This window comes from Symphalangus syndactylus, chromosome 21 (assembly GCF_028878055.3).
Source record: "Symphalangus syndactylus isolate Jambi chromosome 21, NHGRI_mSymSyn1-v2.1_pri, whole genome shotgun sequence".
Taxonomy (NCBI): domain Eukaryota; kingdom Metazoa; phylum Chordata; class Mammalia; order Primates; family Hylobatidae; genus Symphalangus; species Symphalangus syndactylus.
In genome coordinates, this window is record NC_072443.2 from 16002052 (window position 1) to 16025523 (window position 23472).

Below are 23472 nucleotides of genomic sequence, written 5' to 3' on the forward strand. Positions count from 1 at the left end.
TGATTTCTTTGCTCCAGAAATGGAGAATGCATTCTTTTTTATTGGGTAACAAAGGAAAATTTTCATGTGTAAGCCATTTTCACAATATAGCAGAATTTAACTACAGAAAAAGCAATCTCAGTGATCGGTGAGTTTAATTTATGCTATCAACTCTGAACTAGAGAATTACAGTTTCATGTTGTAATACAGCTAGAGTAAAATTAAATTGCAGGAGCAACTCTGAATATCAATCAGCCCATTTTTCATTTTGGTATGCTGAATTATTTTTACATGATGCTTTGTAATTCAGAAGTGCTGCCTCTCTCCTGAGCTCTTATTTTCCCTTTTTGGAAGAAAGATACTAACTGAATCTAAAATAGAAATCACTAAATAACACTATTTTTAATCATGTAGAGTTAAAATGAATCTAATTATTATATAGTACATTTTAAAATAACCTATCTTCTGAAAGCTTCATTTCATGGGACTTGAGGTCTTCATTCTTTCATTACAGGACATTTGCAACTATCTTAAAACTTTTAGATTAGCTGATACTCAATAGAACCTGAAATAAAAATTCTTATAGAAATATTACTTTTCCTTTTGAATTTTACATAAGCTAAAAATTGTCTTCTTTAGCAACTAGAAATAAATGTATACTATATTTTGTACACTGCATAACTTAAGTCTTTATGAAGGTTTTGAAGTTCGGAGCTTGTTTTACAATTGAGTGGATATGTACTTAAGATATTGAAGTAAATATCTTAAATGTATATCAGTGAAATTGTTAAACGTATTTAAGCTTATAATATTTCACCAGGTTGTATGAGCAAATAACATTAGTTTTGAATTTCAGAGCTTCACAACTACTTTCTTGCCCTTCTTTCTTTGAGCTATGTACTAATGACAAAATTTGATGTTAAGCATACTGCATTCTCAAGTGTTAGTATTATTTTCATTTCTCAAAAAACTTTTAATATGTAGTATATTCAAATTGGTGACAATAGATCCTTCACTCTGGGTGATTTTTCACTTTTGTTTCTGCCACTTCCACCATGTCCTTCACTGATGAATATTAAGTGAATATACATGATTCTCCAACTTCACACGCTTTGAATTTAAAGTTCTCCAAAGCTTTAGATGTGGATTGCAAGCCACTTCGATGGCAAGCTTTTCAAATGGCTGTGTGCTCAAATGTTAAACAATGAAGAAAAGTGGTCCAAGAATCTAATCCTACATAATATTGCTATACAACTAATGCTATGGCTCTGGAAATCGAATCTCTCCTCTCCCTGCTAGATAAAATTACAGTCAGCCTGCCTTTAAGTCTAAGTGCTTCTGTATTGATTTTTAGGCTGCATATTGTCTTCAAATATGATTTGATCATCCCTACATTTTCAAAAAATAAACTGAATTATATTCTAACAACATCAAAATATTGGAATATTGCACATGAATATTTGGATGTTAAGGAGAGTCCTGTAATACCCGATGATTTGGAACTCTGGGCCGGCCTTCCTGCCAACAGGCTAGACCTAAATAGGTGATGTCATATTTAGCAGGTTTTTTTTCCATTTCCATTTATCGCAGTCCCCACCTACCAGTCCTTAATGTTTTAGGCTGTCTGACTAGTGCTTGTTAACACTTGTGTTTGAAACCTATGAGTTATAGAAACGCTTCCTCTACTTGGAATTGGTAATTCATTCCGTAGTTTTTCAGCACCTTGGTTATACTTGTACTCACATTTATTTCCTTTTGTTTTATATAATTATCTGTATGAATGACTGTCTCCTTCACTGTATCATAAAGTCACTTGAAGACAGGAGCATATGGGATTTATGTCTGCATTTTCACGATTGCTCACTCAGTGTTTTGAAGAGAGTAAGCACTTGCTGACTTGAATGGTTAAATAATATTTTTTATGGTTTGCTTTGATAAAATGTAGATTTATGCTATAATTAGTAACTTTATTATTCTAAGTACTATTTTTATTACATTCAAACATGTATTGTCATTTCATTCTTAAAGGGAAAATGTCAGTATCCATCCTTATTCTTCCAAGTGAATATGGTTATATAGTCATACATGTGAATCTGCCTTTACAATACAAAGCAGAGTTTTCTACAGCCAGATCTCAAATTATTTATCTTGAGAAAACTTAGTTTCTTGATCCTTAAAATGGAAATATGACTATCTATCTATTTCATACATTACTATGCAAGCAAAATGAATTAAAAAATTTTAACAGTATTTCTGGCACATAGTAAATGCTGAAAATGACTATCACATGGATAAGGGACACAGTCAACTCTACCAAAACGTTGTCTTGGCCTTGCTGTTCATCTATGAGATATTTCACATCACGAAAATTAATTAAGTGAAAATGGAAGAAAAACCTTGCAAATCTCCAAGTGTACCCTTTTGTTAAATTTGAGATATTTTAGACGTTAAGGCAGCCTGTGGAAACTGAAAATTCATTTTGTCCATCTGTGAGCATTTACTTTTTGATATAACAATAGCATGTCATATTATTTCAATAAAAATACAAGAGGTAAAATTATTTCAATAAAAATACAAGAGGTAAAAGAAGCAGCTATTCTTTGATTGACAAAAGCTGTGGGAACAGAATTCCTTTTGACAAAATCAGTCTACATAGCAGGGGGAGGGACATTCTTGTTTCCTGATGAGCAGGTGCTCAGGCGCAGAAACTACCCATGGCAAAGTGATAGCTAACAGTTGCTCACAGTCGGGTCACTTAGGGGAGGAAGCCACTACCAGAGTATCTGGGCAAGTGAGAGTTCTAAGTGGGGTGTGTTGGCTTGCAGAAGCGGAAGAGGAAGCTGAGGAGTCATATAACTTACTTTCCATTCTCTCACTCACTCCACTGATGCCTGGTCATTGATGGTATGCCAAGCTTTGGGATATATATATATATATTCATCTATATAAATAAATATATGTATTCATCTATTTAATCCTCATTACACACCTATGAAGTAGGAATGGTTATTTTCTGTATTTTATTTGCAGAAGGGAAGGGAGTTCTCCTCACAGTTGGTACTGACAGAATGCAGACTTATGCAATAATTAGTAGTTTCATTATTTGAAATACAATTTTAAATATAGTCAAGCATAGTGGTAATCCATTCTTAAAGAGAAAATGCTGTGAATGAATATTCTTCTCAGTTCTCAGTCAATCTGGTTATATACTCATACATACTAAATTAACCCATCAAGGCTCACAGTGGACTCAGAAAAATTTAACAGAGCCCTGGGCCTCCTTCATTAATTCTAAAAGTGCAGAAATCTTACAGCAAATTCATACAGCTTTGCTTGGATCACAGCACTATTCTAATAATTAATCACTCCAATTTTCTACTGTTACTCCATTCTTCATCCAGCAGCAGGCTGGATGACTTAAAACAGTACTTGGATCCCAGCATTCTCCTCTGAAAAATCCATCAACAGCTTCTGATTACCCTCTGAACGAAGTCTAAACTCTTTATGTGGCTTAAAACGTCCTTTGTTATCTATCCTTCTATATTTCTTACCATTTCTGCTTCCTTGTATTTTATACTCAAGTCATTAGGAAATTCCTCCATTTCTCAAGTAGGTCAGTCTCTTTTATTTCTGGAACTTAAAATAGAGCAATTTCTTTTCTAAACACTTTTTTTTTTCATACTTTTGACTCATTTTTAAACTTGCAGCAGGTATCAACTTAAATAATACTCTGTTCATAGAGCTTTCTTACTCCCAATTGGTAGACATTCCATGTGGGGTTCTGGCCAGGCAGTTTAAGTACATTTAATGTCTGTACACTCTTCCACCAATGGAAAACGCACATGAACCTGCCAAGCCACACTAAGATCAGAGAGTTCCCTACTCCTCTCATCATTCTCTAAACCCAGCTCTCTCCTATTGACTGGATGAAAAGGTGAAGTCAGGGGAGGCGGTAGTTATTTACAGTAGGTTACTTCTGTCTCCTTACAAACCCACAGGGAGAGGACTCTGGCACCAAATTTTGGAGGCTTTAGTATGTTGGCTACTTAGCACTTTTTTTGTCTTTCTTTTTTTTTTTTTTGGATAACAGTTACTAGTTGTGAAACTACAGAAAAGTTCTCTCTCAACATGTTATATTGACTTAATTGTCTATTTCTTACATGACATATTATATGAGGGCAAGAACCATCTTTTTTATATCAACATTAGATTCTTATGGTCTTCCATAGTGCCAAGTACACAGGAGATGCTCAATAAATACATGTTAAATGAGACAGAGAAGGGAAACCTCTAGTCCAAAACCATAAGCCCTAGTTAGCAAAATAGTCTCTGAGTTCAGTAATCTTGTACTAGTAATCCTGAAAGCATATATATTATAAATATTTATCATCTTGGTTAGTAACAGCTTCCTTAAAAGTTTGGTTTTACTCAAGGTAATAAAGACACAATAGTTTTACGTTAAAATATTTAGCAAATGTACAGCACTATTAGTGCATATGTTTCATTAATTTTAATTATGGGATAAATACTCCCTGATATGTCTCTTTAAAAAAATCCAGGAAGGTCAAAAAAAAGAGAGCGAGAACTCAAATAACATTATTTTAAAAAACACAACTTACCTCCACGGCCAAAATTTCCAATCTCATTTGGGCCACTGTTGCTATTATTTACTGGCAAGCTCGTGGCTGGCCAAGAATCAGCAAGCCATGGATAGCTGGGATCACCAGCATTTAGAAGACCTGGACGGCTAAAACGGAAATTACAAGGAATCAACACGGAGCTCAGTGCAAGATTTTGACACTCGTCTCATGCAATATAAAGGATTAAGAAATGGAAGATTTTAATTGACTTCCAATTAATATATGTAGACTCCCTAGAATTAAAGAACTCCAGCAATTCATTAAGGCTGTACATAGATTAACAGTGGACGCAGGGAGTCCTTGCCCGGGATTCTGTCAATGTCCAAATGAATTCAGGTGTCTGTCCTGAAACTGGTAGAAATCAGTAACATACTAGGATCCCAAAACAAGGTTTGATGATAAATTGGCACCTCAAGGGAGCAACCGCTCAAAGTGACTGCTCTATGTCGGCCATTTCTAAGACTTTGGGCTATACCTTCCTCAATTCCTGAGGCTACCTTATGTATCTGTTGCCTCTAGGCTGTAACCCTTGTTATGAGCCGTCATGCTTGATTTGGAGGCAAGGAACTTAAGTGAAATTAATGAACAGTACTTATACTGCTCCAAAAATAGCACATTTCCAAGTTCTAAATTGCAAAACATCAGGGGAATATTAAGGGTTTTTTTTAAAGGTAATAAAAGATACACTGTGATCTGATCCAGCATGTGAATATAGTCTATGAGTAAAATTTCCTTCACGTCTTATTTAATAAAGAACTTCCTTCTTTAATATAAAAGATGGGATTCTGATTCCTTTCCAGATTACTAGCATATTTACATGGAAATAGAACGTCTATAATCATGACACTTTTCTTTTGATAGACCCCGTCTGGTGCAATCCCTAAGAGAAACGTGTTTCTATGGAAACTGGAAGAAGGAGACCCAACTGCTTTCTTGCTACAGCCACAAACTCTCATTAGACTTCATCTCTTTTTGCTCAAATATTGATTAAATGGGAGATTGGAAGTTATTACCACAGCCTAATTACAATCTCCATATTGGCAAAGGGAAAATAGATGAGGATATATGAGTTTGTTGTCAGCTTTTATCAATTTCAATTGAGTATCCAAAGTTGTGAAATCCAGTCCTATCAATCTATAGCCTATTCATCATCCATGAATCATTTACTTTGTGATCGATTATTTGTAATTGTTCACTCACAGCAATTTAGTGAGAGCCAATAAGGAGTCTTAAACAACAGCAACTTCATTTGCTAATGTCTAATTAATGCAGTAAACATCCTGCTAACAAATGAACACATTCCATGTGATATTTACTACTAATTTCTTCAGGGGCATCTGGGAGTTATGAAACATCTGGACTTGATTCCTCTAAAGTGCACAACAGATAGATCATTAAACTTTGTGGTAAGCCATTTAATTCCTCCTAGAATTCTCAGACTTTTAAGTGATCATTTATTACAATAATAGGCTCTTACTATAGAGTTTCCCCAGTCCTGATTAAAAGTAAAAATAATAATGAAACAATCTCCGTAGCATACCTTCCATTGCTCATTAGTCCTCCATCGCCTCTTTGAAACGTAACTGTAAAAAGAAGGAAGACATGCACGCACAAGTAGTCAATATTAATTACAATTAATAACAACTACATATTGGCCCTTAGTTTAGAGCTGAGGCCTCTGGGAATTTTAACAAAATATAATTAACATAATTGTACAGAGAGTAACAAGCAGTGGTTTGGCCCAAGGCAAAGCCATCATTTGCTCCAATTTTAATAGGACATTTCAAAATTCTTTAAGCCAAATCCATGGTTAAGTTAAAGAACCAATTCGTATTTAAATGTCAAACCTGTTACAATTAGTATATATAGTGGTATTGCAAGATCAACATAGCATTATTGTGAATTTATCAAATCAAGATTTTTAATTTTAAAACAAAGATGTCCTAATTAGAAGGCATAAGACAAAACACTTATAATATAAATTGAAACAGGAAAGTTCCAACATGTTATGTCCTTCTAATGAAACAAGAAAAACAAATACTTATTGACTACAGATTTTTCACCATAAACAGTGATAATTACAACAGACATGAACTATAATTAATAGAGAATAACCTGCTCACAAAAATGAAATTTTCAAATAATTGATACTGAATATATTCCTAATTGTATGTAGTGATCAGAAAAGTTGAATCCTCCATATAACTATGGAACTTATTAGCAACACCAATAAGCATCCACCAGAGCCACAGCCAGTGAATCCACTCTCTCCAGCCGATAGTTTCAAGCCTACAAAGCCAGCAACATGAAAGTGGATTTTAAGCACTGGCCAAAGAATGTTATTATCAGTTCAGGTCCATCATCCGTTATCCAAACCTTTGCAGCCAAATGTATCTGGACTCCAGAATGATTCAGAACTGAGAAAGGTAATATACTTTGCCTATTACAAAGAGGTTCTGAGACAGTAAACTGTATTCAAAGTTAGTTTTTCTGCAGTAGAATATGAATATCCATGATTAGTAGGATAAAGTCTACAAATAGCTTCACATTAGTTTGGATCAAATTTTGCCATTAAATTAGTTAACTAGAAAATTATTTTTAAAAAGAAATGTGGTGTTTAGAAGTGTACAGCTTGCAAAAGTGCAATAAACCTGCAATTCTGACCAAAATTAATGTGGATTGGCTAAACCAATCACTGGGGATGAGGGAAAAAAATATCATTTTCACAGCTGTGAACCCAATAAACCCTATCTTTGGAAGGGATTGATTATATTTACTACGATTTTTTTTAATGTGGTGAGTACAGGTGAAAATAAATGAAATTTAATCAGTTGATTCATATTGTAAGTAAATAGAGGATATATTGTCATTTAATATATACACATAGTGAATACTTCTTAATTTGAATAACTCTCCATAACTCCTCTGTTCTCAAGTTTGGGCTATCAAATATGATGATCACTCTTTAAATTTTACACATTTCCAAATGAAGTCCCTCCTTTAAGGTTATCTAACTAATATTATCTCTCATGCTATCATAATCAGGTAATATGATTCTAAACTCCAAGGGTCTTCATGGGACAGTAAAGCATATCAGGGCTTTTAGGAACTTCTTATTGGTATCTGAAATATACTGCCTTATCAACTTTATGTGTAATATCTCAAATGCATTGCAAAACAATCCTGACATAACCTTTGCATCTGCTCAACACTGGCTGTAGGCACATGCTCAGAGAAGATGCAAAGGCTCACTGAAATGCGGGAAATCAGGAATCAGCAGTGCATCTTTCCCACATTGTGCCCCTTTAATAACTGCTTTTAACCAAAAAGAATTAATCTGAAATAATTAATGCAAAAAATTGAGCACTGGAGATATTAAATGAATGCCTGATTAGTACATACACAATGTGAAAACACTATAGCTAATTAGCTTTCCATCTGATGTGACTTTCTAGTTTGTGTTTTTTTTTTTTATGGACTATCAATTGATTGTTTTAGTCTGTTAAAAGAGAGTTAATAGTGTGAATATCATTGTGAATATGCAAATAAGCAGATGCTCATGGGTTACACCTCAAAATGTGCTGTTTAAGAAATATGTGAGAAGCTAAGTAGTTTTCCCTAATTTAGATGCTCTTTTGTCCCATTCAAACTTTCTGTTACTGCCAGAGCAATAAATAATATTAGAGCAAAGGAGGACAACAGAAGCAGAGGTACAAACATTGAGTTGCACTTAATTTTAATACACGAACCAGTGGCAAATTCTTCATGACGTGTGAAGTTTAAAGCATTATAATAGAACACTGAAAACCTTATAAAAAATGTATCATGAGGCCAGGCGCGGTGGCTCACGCCTGTAATCCCAGCACTTTTGGAGGCCAAGGGGGTTGGATCACGAGGTCAAGAGTTCAAGACCAGCTTGGCCAAGACGGTGAAACCCCGTCTCTACTAAAAATACAAAAATTAGCCACGCACAGTGGCAAGTGCCTGTAATCCCAGCTATTCCGGAGGCTGAGGTAGGAGAATTGCTTGAACTTGGGGGGCGGAGGTTGCAGTGAGCCAAGATCGTGCCACTGCACTCTAGTCTGGGCCACAGAGCGAGAGTCTCTCTCAAAATATATATATATATATATATATATTTATATATATATATATATATTTATATATATATATATTTATAAATATATATATATATATTTATATATATATATTTATAAATATATATATATTTATATATATATATATATACACACATAATGCATTAAAGTTAATTTGCAAACTTGTTAGAGTATGAACACTATAGTATGTGTGGCCTATATCTGGCAATTGAAAATTAAACGCTGTGAGCAAAATAATTTTAATTTAAAAATATTTCATATTAAGCATTTGGGACAATCTGTTTTCTATTTCTGTTCCCATCATCGTTAAAAGATGTTTTTCAAATGATTCTAGACTGCTAATAGGGTGTCAAAATATTCTATAAAGACACTTATCTCTATCTCTGCATATTAACTATACAAAGGCAAAACTTCACACATTATGTAAATATTTGATGACCTTAAAAAGGCTCACATATAATTTAGTACACAATCTAAATTTCCATTTTGTATTATTTCTGTCAGAATTTTTTAAAAAACCTTATCTTAGTGGGTTATTTAGTCGTGTTTTTAAAGCAAGGGAAAAACAGGGAACACTTTTTCAAGTTTCATTTTTTACTTTATGCTTCAAAACTTTTAGATTTGTTCTCTTTTGAAAAGTAGATCAAAAGTAACTAACTTCTATTAGATCATGAGATTTAGGGCAGACTAGAAATAACTGAACAATTAGAACTCCTAAAATGGAAATCATATCTGGTGTTTTGATCAGCATTTTGTGTGTCTGTGTGCAGAGAGATGAACATACAAATAAAATTCCACAGCAAATGGAAAGCTATTTTCAGGTGGTTCTCATTTCAAAGAAGTGTTTGCCTTGAAGCTGTAAGAAGGGTTGGGCGTGGTCAGGCAATCTTGTTCTTGTCACAATTTTGATAATCACAGAATAGTAACTTTGTGCTTATTAGAGATACATATGGAATAACTGTGAATCTCAATCAGAAGTCTCTGTTAGCAGCTAAAATTAAGAACTTTCAAGGAGTTACATATAGAATATTTTAGCTTACACTAACTGAATAGGGCTAAGGTTTCCAAAAAGTTCTGCAGACACCACAATTTAAAATGTTTTTGAATTGCATGAAATATTTTGAATTTCTTGCAATTTTTACAACAAATGTAAGGTAAAGAGATTTTGCAAGGTTATAGCATACAAAAAGTAACTCTAATATTACCTCACAGGATTAATCCTAATCTCACGCCTGCTACAAGTCGGGTAGAGGAGGAGAAAACATAACTGGTAAATTGACATTTTGAGTGAGGAAGCTTTCCGAGTGCCTATCTTTAGTAGGTCACATTTTCCTACTCCAAATGGAAACTTTACCATTGCAGCCAAGCCTCATTCCCTTTCCCGATAAGCTGTCTCTCAAATATGAATGTAGATTAATCCTTTTTTAATAAGCACTAACTCAGCCCAGATAATCAGAGTATAAAAAATCCATCAAATCTTTTAAGTGCCTTGGATGGTTTTGTCCAATAATTTATATTTCACTGACGATTTTAAGACCTACGTGTGAAGTGTTTAGCATTTCACATAATTTGCTCACTCATATTAAATTGTTTATATTTACTGAGCTTCATAAAATCTGTTATCTTCAGAGTGAGCCATCTGTCAGTTAGGTATAAAACTTCTGAAAGGCTTCTCTCTGGCTTGGCCTTACTCCAAAACACCTGAAGGGCATAGCACCTTCTGAGTTAGCAGTTCTTCTACAAGCAGATGAGTATCAATAACAATAAAAAATTATAACAGGAAATGTACTATTCTTGTCAAGCTCAATGATCAACATATATTTTCAAATTAAGTGCATAGGTTGTGCAAAGAATTGCTGTTAAAAAAAGAAGAAAAGTCTCTCTGGTGTAATTTTACTAACAGTATAAACTTATCAACTGTGAGAGATATTTTATTTATAAGGAGTGAGTGAATGAAGAAGTATGGAGGATAAAAATGCAACACTCCAAATGTGAATATATTAGAACTTTGCACTGAACTGACCAGCACAGTCAATTTTTTATTATCATTGCTAACGTCAAGTGAAGGGATAAACACAAAATAGTCCATGAATTAAATCAGTTCTTCCTTATATTTCATATGTTTTATACGAGTGTATCACAGAGATGTAATATAACATGGTGGCTGATTAAACAGAAAGGTTGACGGGCAATACCTTCAGCGATGAAGGCAGAGAACTGGACTGCATTACAAGAAGGTACATTAAAGTATCATTAATTTTCCAGACTCTGACACTCGGTTACTGCCTAGCACCCCTTTCTGCAAAGAATCCCTCACTGTTGAAGTGATATAGCACTTGGGTGACAAATTATGAGGAAGCAGAGAGGCAGCAACCAATGAGAAATGAGAATGGCAGAATGATGGCCTGTCACCAAACATGGAAGCCTCTTGTCAACGGATATGCTGTACTACTTTCTCTAGTCCTGGAAATGTATTCTAACAGGTAACTAATAAATTTTAACTTCATAAGATGTAGACACAAGCAACAATGCTATAATCAAATGATCATAAACATATAAATGCATCAAATAACAAGCAAGGCAACCAAGTCAGTGCTATACTTAGCATTTTGCACTATTTCCACATTCTCGGCAGTTTAGGAGCCTACAAGCCACAGCATCTTAAAAGCTTAATAACCAATGACGCCTCTGTCAAAATCAGTTACTAAGACATTTATGCTTCCTACCAAATTTAATATTAGAAATAGAAGACTGAATATAATGTCTCAAAAACTTCTTACATATTTGTAAAATCATGTCAAATTAAAATGGCTCCCTTGTAAATTCTAGAAAGTGTGAAATGTTGTGAGATATTTCTTATCATTGTTGTTGGAGAAAATATTTAAAATAAACTGCACTTAAAATTGTAATTGAATATTGCTTCAGTATTGAGTTCATTCTCTCAATCGCTGACTTTAAAATCTTGTGTGTCCTCTCTCTCTTCTCTCTCTACCATGGAGATATTTTGAAGGCCACATTATAGGACACCCTTGAAACTCTGTCTTGGATTCTAAGAAGAAAACATTGTTATGAATATGTAGACCATCTAGGGTCTTCTTTTTATTGTTCTGCTTCAGCTTCTTTCTCTTTTTCTTCATTTTCCTTTTCTTTTAAAATACTGTTCATTTGCATTGTAATAAGAGTCTATTTAAGTGAACAGTAAATCACTTAATTCATGCCTCATCAGTCTTATCAATTCTGGTGAGATTTTTGCTTGTCAGTATTTTTCATGAGGGACATTTCCTATTGTAATCTGCATCCTGACACACTAAAAGCTATATTTCAAATTTTTCTTCTTTCCTGAACATTGAAGTAATGCTCATGCATAAATCCACTTCTCAAACATGGCTTCATAGCACGTAACACATAGTCTGTGTGTGTGTGTGTGTGTATTTGAGTTTATGATTTCAAAGAACTAGTTGAGAAAAACAGTTTAGCATTTTTATCAGTCTGTGCTCTTGTTATGCTTCACTGGAGCTACAAGCAGAAAGACTGCCTTATGGTTATAAAGCGATATGGTCAAGAGCAGTGCATTAAAGCATGTTGAGTGTAATTGCATTTTACAGTGCAGCTTTCTAAAATAAGCCAAAATCACTCATTTGTTATTCCTTTCTGTTCCTTCCATTCATTTCATTACATTCCTACAGATAAGAGATTTTCTTAGCTGGAAATAGTCACTTACCAGCATAATTACTGAGTCCCTTCCTCTTCTTTCTTCGCCAATACAACCATATGCTAAAACCCATCAAAATTACCCAGCAGGCACCACCAATGCCAGCGATAAAGGCCGGTTGCTTCACCACATCAGTGATTTGCTCTGTTATGCTGTTACTGTTTTCAGTAATGACAACTTCATTGCGTCTCCCTACGGAAAAAACAATAGTATTAGTATATATTAAAGCAAAAATAAGCACAGGAATACAAACATGGTGCATCAAAAATGAACAAAAATTATGTGAAGGCAGGAAATACTTGTTTTGTTTTGAGCCTATCACAAGTATTGATAAGCATAGCTCATAATTTTCAAAAGAATAATCAAATCATGAGTTTGCAAATGTGATTAAGAACACTGACCTCTTGTGTTGTGGTTTGCTGTGGACGAATTCACAACATATGTTGATTTATCACCTTATAAATTATAAAAATAAGTACTAGGAGTTGAATTAATAACTTATCTTGAATTACATCAAGTATTTTTAAATCTAGTTCTCATTTTTAAGAAAGCAATTACAACTCTTAACATGGAGAATTTGCAAATTGCCTTTCTGCTAAGGCACGGTCCATATTCAAATGTTCATAATTCACAAGGACATGTAACTTAATATTGACCTTAATATTCTACCAAAGAACTTATTTTGAGCCAATATCCTTTAATTTTCTGGGAAGTATTAAAATTACCATACAAAACAATGACAATTATGTAAACAGCCTTCACAGAGATCAGCATGTATAATTAAAATATGAAAAAGATGAAACTCATATATTCCCTTAAAGTATTTGAAACTAATTTGAAAATCCATTTGAAAGCTAAATTTAAAGAACAACTTAAAAATTAACTTTGAGGTCTCCATTACTGAGAAATGCATTTAAATCTGGACTAAGATTATTCTAGAACTAGTCATATTTGGAAAACTTAGCCCTCTCAGATAATTAAGAAAATCTCAATCTACATTTTAAATAGGTCTTAAATTTGTGGAATCATAAGATTTATGGGCTTATGTAGCAGATTAAGAAATGTAGACACTGGGAATTAAGTGATTTCTAATGTCAATATCATGCCTAATTAGTGACTAATCAAAGACTTTAAAAGGTAAATGGTAAGCAAAATATAAATGGCATATTTCAGCATATCACATCAAAGGAATGTGTGGGATTTTCCTTGTTTTCTTTATAGCACTGTAATATATTAAAAAGATCATGATCTTTGAAGTCATGATTTTGATGAAACCACTCTGCCACTTACTAGCTAAAGTAAGCAGTAAGCTTATATACGGCACTAAATCTTCTAGAGCCCGTGTCAATTAGTTGGCACCAGTATTGTCTACTTCATATATTTTGGGAGGGTTGAAGTGGAGGCTCATATGTAGTTTTTGACTCAAACTTACCCATGTAAGTTTCAGGGCTGCTTTAAGGGCTTCTCAATCAACCTCAGTGTCATGAGTGATAAATTATCTAGATTTGAGAATCCTGCAGATCTCAATTCACTTGTTTACCTCACTGCTTCTCCTTCCTTCTAAGGCAGAAAATTAGCCTACACTTCCTAGCATCTTTTGCAGCAGAGTTCAAAAAAGTCACTGAGCATCAGCCAGTGGCAACTAGGAACAAAAAGTGCACACAACCCTCCAGGCCTGATCCGTAACACTGCCTTAACTTGAAACTCTCTTTCCTCATTGGTTGGACAGAAACAGGGGAGCTGTTGGAGGATGTTAAGCTTCCAAGAAATGGCAGAGCTATGATTTGAAAGATCCAAAACCCCTGAATAACGGTATAGAGCAGAAACTCCATTTCCCATTCTGCTGACCCATATTGGTCGGGGCTGTGAATTAGAAATAAAATTTTATTTTGTTAATCTTTTCGAAATTCAGGCTTTTTTGTTATAGCTGCTAGCATTTCCTTATACATACTTATAATCCATTCCTGAAGGGTCTTTTGTATTAAATTTCAGATTTAAAAACCAGCTCCATTTATGTAGTAAATCTGGCTCATTTTCCCCACTGTCTGCCTTTAATTATTATACATGTAAACATAGTCAAAACTGTATTTAAAATGAGCTCATATTTTCAGTATGAGACATACACCTATCCGGTGATTTCCTTAACTATTAGGAATTATCAGAAAGAAAACAAATACCTTATTGAACAAAGAGAAAAGAAAATTTGGCCTTCATTTTTGTAAAGGATCCATAATATATCATATTTAGTAAGGTGCAATATTTATGTTACTCAAGGTGTATTGCTATTTTTTATGCTGCTGGTATTTTTGAAACAATGTTGTCAGTTGGACTAATTTAGAGCATAGACAAGGGATGTGTGTGACCTGTAACACTCCATTGTTCTTGCAGACAAAAAAAAATAATGAAATATAATGTCTTCATCCCATTGGAGAGTAATGAAGAACAAAACTAATTTGTTGGACTAAAAATTAATTAGACACATCAGATTCTATTGTACCTATTACTGTGAACGTTTGCAGCTGTTCCACATATTATAACCAACTATGTAACGTAAGTGTAAAAAGCCAAATGATTAGAGAAGCAATAACTATATTATTAAGCAAGATAACTAAAATTCTTAAGTCAATGTAAATTGGTTACATGACACACTGCTTAATGGATATATATCTGAATGTATTTGATTGCAGTTTTGTGTCTGTAAATGCAATGATGCAGAAATATGGACACTATGATGTAGAAGTCATCTTACCATAGGAAACTGCACAGAAAAGAACACCACCAATGTTAAGCCAGTGTAAGGTAGTGTGTTACATTTTTACAATGTTTGAATTAATGGTCCCTTCATGGAACTTTCTGGAAGGAAGGCTAAACTGAGAATGAATAGATGAAACAATACATGGTCTGGCATAGTAGAAATCTAAAATTCAAATGCCAATACATGATTTAATTAAAGCAAAGGGGAAATGTGGTGCAGTTTGAGGCACTTCAAGCGCCGTTTCCAGTTCTGAATAGACAATGGGAAAGTGTAAATTGAAACAGAAAAGATTAGCCGTCACTAAATCACTTCTCAACTAAGGAATAACAGTTGTGTAGATAAGGGCATCAGACAAGATGTTAAGGTAGATACGCAGGAGTAATTAAGGAAACAATTAGAAGGCTTCTCAGTACAAGAGTAGATATTTATTAAAAAGAAATAAATCTCTGAAGAACAAATAGCCTTTTCTAGGTTGAATTGTGATTTGTGTGTGTGTGTGTGTGTGTACACAAAAAATAGAATTTCTGTAATTCTGTTTTTATAATTACATTTTGAGTATAGCATATTCTATTTGAATAAAAGATATATTATTTTCTAGATTACTTTTATCTCATAGAAAAATGTGAAAACACTTGTATGAAATGCTAAATAGTAAATTAAAAGGTACTCATTATCCATCTGAAGACTCAGACTTTTATAAATGATAGGGAAATTAACTGAAATTTTCTATTTGATTTAAAATAATCACTAACTTTATTATTTTAAGTTACAGTTCAATTGTTCAGTGCATAACTGTGATTGTCATGACATGAGCTTGGTTATATTGTATGCTTGTAATTTTTTACTTCCTTACAAGGAAATAAATCCCCCAAATATCTGGCAGATAGTCACTAGGAAGAAAAAGAAACAGAAAGCTCTACTTAAGAATTTAATATTTATTACTGAAGATAACCAAAAAAAACTATGAATGGAAAATACGTTATTTGACAGTTACTTGACAATCTTAGTTATCTTTCACTTAGAATAATTATATTCAGCCAATCCATTTCATAAAGATATAGATACAGATATAGATATTTTGTACTGTCTCTCTGGCATATATATGCCAGTATACAGTATATATATATATATATATAGCTTTTTAAGTGAAAAAATAAGGGCTTATTTCTAAATACTATAAATGAATACACACACATGTATGTTAAATCCTTTTGGGGTGTACCTGTATTTCTTTCTTATTCTAATTTATTTTAGAAAATCTCAGAAGGACAAGATTGTAGGTTTCCCTCAGGTTAAGGAATTAATTCAGTCAGAATGACTAATTAAGAAAGAGAATCCAATTTAAAGAAAAGTTAATACTTTAACTTTTTCTCTACAATGCTTTTAATATATAAAAGAAAGAAAACCTAGAGAATCTAAAAAATTTTAACACTATGACTGAATGTTACATCTGTCCATATACAACACATTTGTAATAGAAAGAATTCTCTAGAAGCTGGCAGTTGCCTGTATATGCATCATTTTAGAAAATAAATAGAAAAAAAATGAGAATGGCTTATATCAAACACTTTAAAAACATGTAAACTCTAGGAAGAAGATTTCTTATTTGTTTATTTTTCTTTCAAGGCACTGGCAAGCAAATAAAAGCAGGGAAAACTGAAGCAGATGCGTTTATTGAATGAAGGGTGTTTTACTAGAGGAAATCTGCAGTTACGAGGCTTTCTTTCCCTTAGGGAGCCCCACAATCCATACAGTGACTTAAAATAGAGAGGAGAACCATATGAAAGAGGGAGATGGTGGAGAGTGATGCTCCCAAATTTGTGTATACTCTCCCCTTACATCCAAGGGTGAACCCTGAACTGCGCATGCAAAGAGAAGATTGTAGGATCTGGTGAAAGCAGAGGTTTTAGCTCATGTTCACGGCAAAACTTCCAAACCATGTTAGGAAGACCAGATAAACATATGAGGCTTCTCACCGGAAGCCCAGGAGGGGATCATGCCTTGAAAGTATTTTACTGAGGTTTTGTCTTGAGAATAAGGGCAAACATTAAGAAGTCCCATACTAACCAATGTAAAAACTAAGACATCACCGGTTAAAGGTGACCAGACAGTAATGTACGTGCCTGCTAGAACACAAACATGCTTCAAAAGATCACAAAATGTTATTTTGTCTGCAATGTTCAGTATAGTAAAAAATTACCAGGCATGTGAAAATAAATAAGCAACAAACCAGAAAAATATACCCCAAGGTCGGCAGAAAAGATAATCAATAGAAGTAGACTAAGAGACAAGATGGATGTTGAGATAAGGAGAAAATAACTTGAAGCAGCTATTACAATAGGTGTATGGACCTAATATGGTCATAGTAAATGATTACATGGAAAACATCAGAGGGAAATGAAAAGTGTAAAAGTAAGCAAATGGAAATTATAGAACAGGAAAGTGTAATATATGAAATGACCAGTTCCCTGGACACTTCCACTCCTGCCCGTGAAGAAATAACAGGTATGGGGATATGCACAGGAAAGTGTAATATATGAAATGACCAGTTCCCTGGACACTTTCCACTCCTGCCCATGAAGAAATAACAGGTATGGGGATATGCACAGGAAAGTGTAATATATGAAATGACCAGTTCCCTGGACACTTTCCACTCCTGCCCGTGAAGAAATAACAGGTATGGGGACATGCACTCCCATCACAAACAAGTAGAAGACTAGGCAAAATACGTGAAAGAAAAGGGTAGGACTGTGATCTCAGACAGCAGGGAAAGAAACAGGGACAACTTCAATATTTTCACAGCTTGGTACCTACAGATAACTTTAAAATATGATGCAGCCAAGGCTAACCCAAACATTGCTGAACAGCATCCCTGAGTTGAAAAGACTGAAGCACTCATGGAAGCTGAGGGGACTGAATTTTTTTTTTTTTTTTTTTTTTTTGTAGAGACAGAGTCTCGCTCAGTCACCCAGGCTGGAGTGCTGGAGTGTGGTGGCGCGATCTCAGCTCACTGCAACCTCCGCCTCCCGAGTTCAAGCCATTTTACTGCCTCAGCCTCCCGAGTAGCTGGGACAACAGGTGCATGCTGCCACGCCCGGCTAATTTCTTTTGTGTTTTAGTAGAGGTGGGGTTTCACCATGTTGCCCAGCTGGTCTCCAACTCCTGAGCTCAGGTAATCAGCCAGCCTCGGCCCCTCAAAGTGCTTACAGACGTGAGCCACCGCGCCTGGCCAGGGACTGAATTTATGGAGCAGAATATCAGATAAATATGAGAACTGCACTATTTATTTTTAATTTATTTGCAAGATAACTGACGTTCAAGGCAAAACAACACTAGAGCTATAATTTGTATATGGCTGTTTATTACATAGAAGTAAAAGATATAACAATAGCAAAAAAAAAAAAAAAAGATGAGAGGAAAAGGAGTGACATTATACTGCTCTAGGATCCTTATAGTCAAATCCTAGAGCAACTGTCACCAAAGAAATGAGGTGTACCTAATAATCCAAGAGTGGACACAAAATACCCTTTCTCATTTTATCAAAAGAAAGTAGGGAATTCGGAAGATAGTAACAAAGTTAGCAAACAAATAGCAAGATAGTAATTCTAAACAAACACACTGATAATTACATTAATAATAACATTCTGAGTATGCAATTAAAAAGGCAAAGATTGTTAGATTGGATTAAAAAAAAAAAAAAAAACAAGACTGGCTAGGAGAGGTGGCTCATGCCTGGGAGGCCAAGGTGTGAGGATCACATGAGGCCAAGAGTTGGAGAGCAGCCTGGCCAACATGGTGAAACCCTGTCTCTACAAAGATACAAAAGTTAGCTGGGTGTGGTGGCATGTGCCTGTAGTTCCAGCTACTCAGGAGGCTGAGGCAGGAGAATCTCTTGAACCTTGGAGACAGAGGTTGCAGCGAGCAGAGATCACCTAACAATATGCAATTTAATAGAACTGCACATTAAATACGAGAAACATGGGTTAAAATGAAAGAATGAAAAAATGACAATCCATGCAGATACTTACAAAAGATGATGTAGCTATACTAATATCAGACAAAGTAAATTGTAGGATAGGGAATCTCACTAGAAAATAAACATAGCCATTTCATAATAATAAAGAGTCAATTTAAAAAGAAGACGTAACAATCTTAAAATACACTCATGTAAAACAAAGTAGCCAAAACATGAAACACAAACTTATAGATGAAAGGGAGAAATACATAAATCCATAATTACAATAGATTTCCAGACTGTTTTTAGTAATTAAAAGTGCAAATAGAAATCAATAAAGACCTGATAATACTAACAAATAACTTGACCTGAGATAAAACTTTCCACTGAAAAAACAGAGAAATACAAATACTTTTCGAATGCACAAGAAACAGTCAATGAGATCAAATCCTGTGTCAAAAAATAAGTCTCCATATTTAATAGAGTAAATTTACACAAAGAAAAATTACTCTGAGGCTCTGGCCTCAGGGGAATTAAAGTAGAAATCAGAAACAAAAAGATACCTGGCAAAATCCCTAAACATTTGGAAATTAAATAATACACTTCTAAATAACCTCTATGACAGAAAAACAGAAATCCTTAAAGAAAAGTTGAAGATAGTTTGGCCGGGCGCAGTGGCTCACGCTTGTAATCCCAGCACTTTGGGAGGCCGAGGCGGGTGGATCACGAGGTCAGGAGATCGAAACCACGGTGAAACCCCATCTCTACTAAAAATACAAAAAATTAGCCGGGCGTGGTGGCGGGTGCCTGTAGTCCCAGCTACTCAGGAGGCTGAGGCAGGAGAATGGCGTGAACCCGGGAGGCAGAGCTTGCAGTGAGCCGAGATCGCGCCACTGCACTCCAGCCTGGGTGACAGAGCGAGACTCCGTCTCAAAAAAAAAAAAAAAAAAAAAAAAAAAAGTGGAAGATAGTTTATATTCCATGATAAATGGAAACGTAACAAATCAAAGTTTGTAAGATTCAGCTGTAGAAATGCTTAGAGGGAAATTTAAAACTTTAAAAGACCCAAAATATAGGAAAGGTCTGGAATCATTGATTTGTGTTTTGATCTTAAGAGACAAAATAACAGTACATAGAAAAAAAATCAGAAATCAATTGGTTAGAAAACTAACAAAGCCAAAAGTTTGCACCTCGAAAAGATTAATAAAATTGATAAATCCTTATCAAGACTGATTTAAATAGGAAAAAGAGGGGTAGAAAAGGAAGAAGGGAGGATAGGAAAAAAGAGAGAGTTCACATACATTTTTAGTATTTAAGAATAAAACAGGTGGCATTACTCTATATCTCACAGACATTCAGTCATAATAAAGGAATACTGTAAACAACCACATGCTAATAAATTCAATAGCTTGGAAGGATTAGAGAGAGTCCCTGCTGGGCGAAAAACAAAATATCTATTTACCACAACCAACACAAGAAGAAATACAAATTCTTTTTTTCTTTTCTTGTTTTTTTTTTTTTTGGAGTTGCCTCAGCTGGAATGTGGTGGTGTGATCTTGGCTCACTGCAACCTCCACCTCCCAGGTGGATTCAAGTGATTCTTGTGCCTCAGCCTCCCAGGTAGCTGGGATTGTAGGCGCCCGCCACCACACCTGGGTAATTTTTGTATTTTTAGTAGAGACGAGGTTTCACCATGTTGGCCAGGCTGGTCTCGAACTCCTGACCTCGAGTGCTCTGCCCACGTCAGCCTCAGAAATACAATTCTGAATAGACCTGAATTCATATATATATTTTTTTAAATTCACAAAGAAAAGCATAGATATAACCACTGAATTCTAGAAAATATTTAAGGAAGAGGTAAGTCCTAAAAAACTTTCACATAATTTAGAGGAGGAAGGAATACTTCCCAAACTACTTTGTAAAACCAGCCACCTGATTTCAGTACTGGAAAAAGAAAACTACAGATCAATATTCTAATGAACATAGATGCAAAATTATTTACCAAATATTAGTAAATTCAGCAACATCTATGAAATGGATAATGTATCATGACCAATTGTGATTTATCCCTAGAATACAAGGTTCATTTATCTTTAAAAGTCATTCAGTAGAATTCATCACATTAACACAAACAAGAAGAGAGAGAACATGATTATCTGAAAACACTTAAAAAAATTTCACAACTACTAAAATGAGTAAGTGAGGTAGTACGGTCACAAAGCACAAAGGCCATATAGAAATTAAATTTATGTGTAATACAAAACAATTGGAAAAATAAATTTTAAAAATCCATTTTTAAAATTATAAAGTGTAAAAAACATCAAATAGGCCAAGTGAAGTGGCAGGACCTCATGCCTGTAATCCCAGCACTTTGGGAGGCCACAGCAGGCGGACTGCTTGAGGTCAGGAGTTTTAAGACCAGCCTGGCCACAATAGCAAAACCCTGTCCCTACCAAAAATACAAAAATTAGCCGGAGGTGGTGGTGCATGCCTGTAGTCCCAGCTGCTCAGGAGGCTGAGGTGGGAGGATCACTTGAACCTGGGAGATGGAGGATGCAGTGAGCCAAGATTGCGCCACTGCACTCCAGCACTCCAGCCTGGATGAGAGAGAGAGACTTTTTCTCAGAAATAAAAACAAAACAAAAAACACACACAAAAACTCAAATGCTCAAGAAATGTGTTGACACACTAAAAACTATAAAATATTGGAACAAAGTAAAGAACACTTAAATAATGGAAACATATATCACGTTCAGGGAAAGAGAGTTATTATTAAAATATTTCCTCTACCCATTTTGATGGATGTATTCACTTCATTTTCACTCACCTTTCCAACACAGTTGTAGAGATATCAACAAGCTGATTTGAAAAGTATGTGGAAAAGCAGAAGGCCTATAATAAGCAAAATAACTCTGCAGAAGAAAATGACAGAGTATTCACATTACCTGATTTCAAGGCTTACTATGAGCTACAGTAACCAAGACAGTATGGTTTGGCATATGGATAGACATATAAACAAACTGAATCCCATAGGGAATCCAGGAATGCATCCATGAATATATGATTAACTGGTGGAGAGGAAAGTCTTTTTAATAAATGATGAGTACACAATTTGATATACATATGGAAATAAATAAGCCTCATTCCTTTAACCACATTGCAGTTACCATCAGATGAATTATAGACCTCCACATAAAAGCTAAAATTATAAAGCTTCTGGAAGCGAACATCCTCAGTATCTAGAGGTAAGCCACAATTTCTTAGGAAGCACTAAATATCAAAGAAAAAATGATAATTTGTACTTCATTAAAATGTAATACTTTTGTTCATCAAATGACACTATTAAGAAAATGAATAGGGAAGTCATGGACTGGGAGAAAATATTTGTAACACATATATATGGAAAAGAATTTGTATCCAGAATGTATAAATAACTCCTACTAATCAGTAACAAGAGACAACCCAATTTTTAAAAGGCAAATATGTGGTCAATTCACAAAAGAAATTATGTGGATGGCCAATAAGCACATGTAAAGTTGCTGGACATCATTAGTCACAAAAGAAAATTCAAGTTGAAATCACAGGTTACCCCAATTAGAATGGCTAAAATCACAAAAACTGGAAACATCAAACGTTGGTGACAATGCAGAGCAACTGGAAATCATTTTTCTTGCTGCTGGGAGTATGAAATTGTATAACAATTTGAATATTGTTTAGCAGTTTCTCATAAACTCAAACTATACAACTCTTTTACCCAGAAATTAGACTCCTAGGTATTTCTCCAAAAGGACACAAACATTTACACAATAATATTCATTCTCTCAGGTGAAAAGCAGATAAACAAAATATGGCATATTCATACAATTGAATACTGCTCAGCAATAAAACATATGAACTGAATAATACATACATGGATGAATTTCAAAAACATTATCCTTAGTGAAAGAAACCAGATAAAAAATATCACATTCTGTATGATTCCATTTATACACATCTCAAGAACAGACAAACATAATCTATGATAATAGGGAACAATTTTATGCAATGATGATATTAGATTTAATAGGATTTCTTCTTTGGGATGGTATATTTAGATTACAAAGCCTATTCTGGTCTGTTTCTTGTTAATTTTTGACATTTCTCTGACTAAGAGGAAGCATACAGATTTGAACATGATGGTCTCTCTTCAGTAACTATCTCATTTTTATTAATTTCAATGGCACCAAAATTGCTAATAAGGCAATTGATTGAAAATAATTTTTAAACTACCTTTCAGCATTTAAACTCTTAAATATTGCAATTTTAAAAAGGCTCCG

At 34.4% G+C, this 23472-nt stretch overlaps 1 protein-coding gene across 19 annotated transcripts in view; it reads right to left on the minus strand.

Annotated features, from left to right (window-relative positions):
* Positions 1-23472, minus strand: part of ROBO2 (roundabout guidance receptor 2) — a 1378235-nt gene that overhangs the window by 47377 nt on the left and 1307386 nt on the right. For all 19 annotated transcript variants that reach the window (XM_063630541.1, XM_063630549.1, XM_063630540.1 and 16 more), the window contains 3 exons: positions 12456-12638; positions 6160-6202; positions 4599-4726 (listed from right to left, as the gene is read on the minus strand). In XM_063630541.1, the coding sequence (XP_063486611.1) occupies positions 4599-4726; positions 6160-6202; positions 12456-12638 (354 nt within the window). The remainder of the gene's footprint in view (positions 1-4598; positions 4727-6159; positions 6203-12455; positions 12639-23472) is intronic.